General features: G+C 38.0%; 1 protein-coding gene across 1 annotated transcript; it reads left to right on the forward strand.

Moving 5' to 3' along the window:
- Positions 1-1,364: 1,364 nt before the first annotated feature.
- Positions 1,365-2,168, forward strand: LOC115034902. Its single transcript, XM_029492422.1, has one exon. The coding sequence runs from the start codon at positions 1,365-1,367 to the stop codon at positions 2,166-2,168; it is 804 nt and encodes a 267-aa protein (XP_029348282.1).
- The last annotated feature ends 666 nt before the right edge of the window (positions 2,169-2,834 follow it).

A 2,834-nucleotide genomic window follows, 5' to 3' on the forward strand; every position in this document is an offset into this window, starting at 1 on the left:
TTGCATCAATATGCAAGAGAGGTCAAAATGTGTGCTAGTGAAAAGGGACCCAAAGTGGATGTCGGCAGTGTAGTTTTAATTAGTGAAGATAATCTGCCACCCTTACGGTGGAAAATCGGACGAGTGAGAGAGGTGACACGGGGAAATGACAACATCATTCGTACCGCGGTGGTCAAAACAGCTGATGGTGAGTTAACCCGGGCAGTGCGTAGGCTGTGTCCACTACCATTCGAAGGCAATGATGGTTAAATCAAAGGCCAAAATAAATTAATTCTTGTAATAAAAATTTTTTTTTTTGATATGAATTATTTGTATGATTTTTATTCGTATTCTTATTAATATGTAACAACAATAGATTTTTTGTGATACTTATTATTATTCATTAGGTTACATTATTATGTTATTATTAGTCATGTATTATAATTATTGTTGGTTGAAAAATATTTCAAGGCGGGCGGCATGTCGCGTATCGGGGGAAATGTTATCGACTATAGAGGAATAATCGCAATGATAATATTGTTATCGGCTAGTGAGGCCGACGGGTGCCCTCGATCAATTTTGTATATAATTTAGTCGTCGTCGAAAAAGAGCGAGCGTGACATGTCGGCTCCGCATTAGTATAGAAAAAATAAAAGTATTTTATACTCTATTTGCGCAATTGCTTATAAATTATTAATTAAAATAGTCGTCTAATCAACCTGAGTATCCGAAGTAACCAGTATAGGAAACTTACAGTCCACTCCGCAACATTTGGTCCATCGACCCGGATATTCAGTGTTGATTAGTCAAGCGTAATTCGTATTGAGGTGTTAATCGAGTATAGTGCGAAAGTTAAAGTTACTAAGTAACTGCGGATTAAATAAAATTGTGCGTCGCATATGCGTAGTTTAATTGTTACGTGACTTTTGCGGGAAAAATAAATCGGAGATTCGTATATTTCGAAAATCGAGAAAACAATATACAATACATCCATAGTGGCGTGCAGGCAGCTGGCAAGTACAGTACTACCTATTGTTCTATGGTACTACAGCTTATATGGTGTATGGTGTATGGCGAAAAAGGGGCAAATCAATAACCTCAGCGACGATCAAATTTCCTAAGCAATAGCTGGGCCTCTCGAGAAAAATTGTCATTCAACGTCTGGCATAAAGGTAAGAGTCTCTGATTAAAAATAATTCCTGTGTAAAATTTCCTTGGGTTTCCCCTAGTGAGTAGAATAAAAAAAAAAAAAAAAAAAAAAGCGTGTACGTGTACGTAGTATGTGAAACAGGTCGAATAAACGCAGATAACAGCCAACAGGTTAACGTAATAATCGAGATATAATATATATTATATTCGGCCGAAATAGTAACGCGAGAATTGATATGACGGCTGACGAGAGAAATCTCACGATAAGACGCGGCCAATTAAAAGGCACGGTGACGAGATTCTTGACTTACCTACAAAGTGAAGAGTTGGATCCAAATCAAGTATCATTAAGAAGGGAAAAAATCGAAGAAGTTTGGCATGAATTTGACCAAATTCAAACGGCACTGGAACAGACAGAGAATTTAAACGAAAGCACAGCGTATCGTAAGGAGTTCGAAGATCTATACTTTAAGGCTATAGTAGAAGCAAATACAATTGTATCACCAGGAATGGTAAAAGAGAATACCTCAGAACGAGGAAGTATGGCGATAGCGAGCGAAAGAAGTATAGGGAGAAACAGTATGGCGCCTCAAGTGAAATTAGCAGCATTAAAAGTACCTGTTTTTAATGGGGATTATTTAGAGTGGGCGTCGTTTTATGACACATTTACGGCATTGGTACATACACACCAGGACCTATTGCCCGTATCGAAGTTTTTTCATTTGCGCGAAGCGCTATCAGGAGAGGCGTTGAACTCGATAAGAAGTTTGGAGACCACTGCAAAGAATTATGAAAAAGCGTGGAGCATTCTGTGTGCTAGGTATAATAATAAAAAAGTGCGAATACAAGCTCATGTGCGGGCAATATTTGATTTGGATGCGCTGCAGAGTGACTCAGCAATAAAACTTAGATGTTTTTTCGATGCGTTGTCAGGTCACATGCGAGCTCTAGAGGCGTTAGAGCAAGAACCGGAAAGTTGGGGCCCGTTATTAATGCACTTAATTAGTACCAAATTAGACAAAAAAACGTTACAAGAGTGAGAGGCGGGCAGTCCTAAAGACAGGATTGCTGAAGTTTCAGAGATAATGCAATTACTGGAAAATCGATTTAAAATATTAGAAGCCATCGAATCAGCGAAAAACGTACATAGTAGTACGCGAGGTGCTATTAGTAACGGATCGACAGGGCTAGGCAAATCGAACAAATATAATAATCAATTTTCGTCTTTAATGATAAGTGCGGGTTTAAAGTGTTACGTGTGTCAGTTGCCACACACTATCTATAAATGTCCAACGTTAATTGCCTTACCGATAAAAGAGAGAATAAATAAAGTAACTGAATTAAAATTATGTAAGATTTGTTTACGTCAGCACGAAAATAAAAAGTGCTTTTATAACCGATTTATTATTAAAAGGGCCAGTTTTGCAGGACGAACTATTATACATACTGGCGCGTTTCCGTACCTATAATTACGTATTATCAGCGGACATTACAAAAATGTACCGACAAATTAAGGTAGCTAACGAAGATTGTAACTATCAGCGGATATTGTGGCGAGCCGATCCAAAAATGCCAATACAAGTTTATCGTCTTACCACATTAACTTACGGTACAGTACCTGCAGCTTTCATAGCAACAGCTTGTTTAGAAAAATTAGCTGAGACAGGAAACGATTACCTACGTGCACGTGAATCCATAAAAAGGGA

Source organism: Acyrthosiphon pisum, unplaced genomic scaffold, assembly GCF_005508785.2.
Source record: "Acyrthosiphon pisum isolate AL4f unplaced genomic scaffold, pea_aphid_22Mar2018_4r6ur Scaffold_21479;HRSCAF=24083, whole genome shotgun sequence".
Classification (NCBI taxonomy): domain Eukaryota; kingdom Metazoa; phylum Arthropoda; class Insecta; order Hemiptera; family Aphididae; genus Acyrthosiphon; species Acyrthosiphon pisum.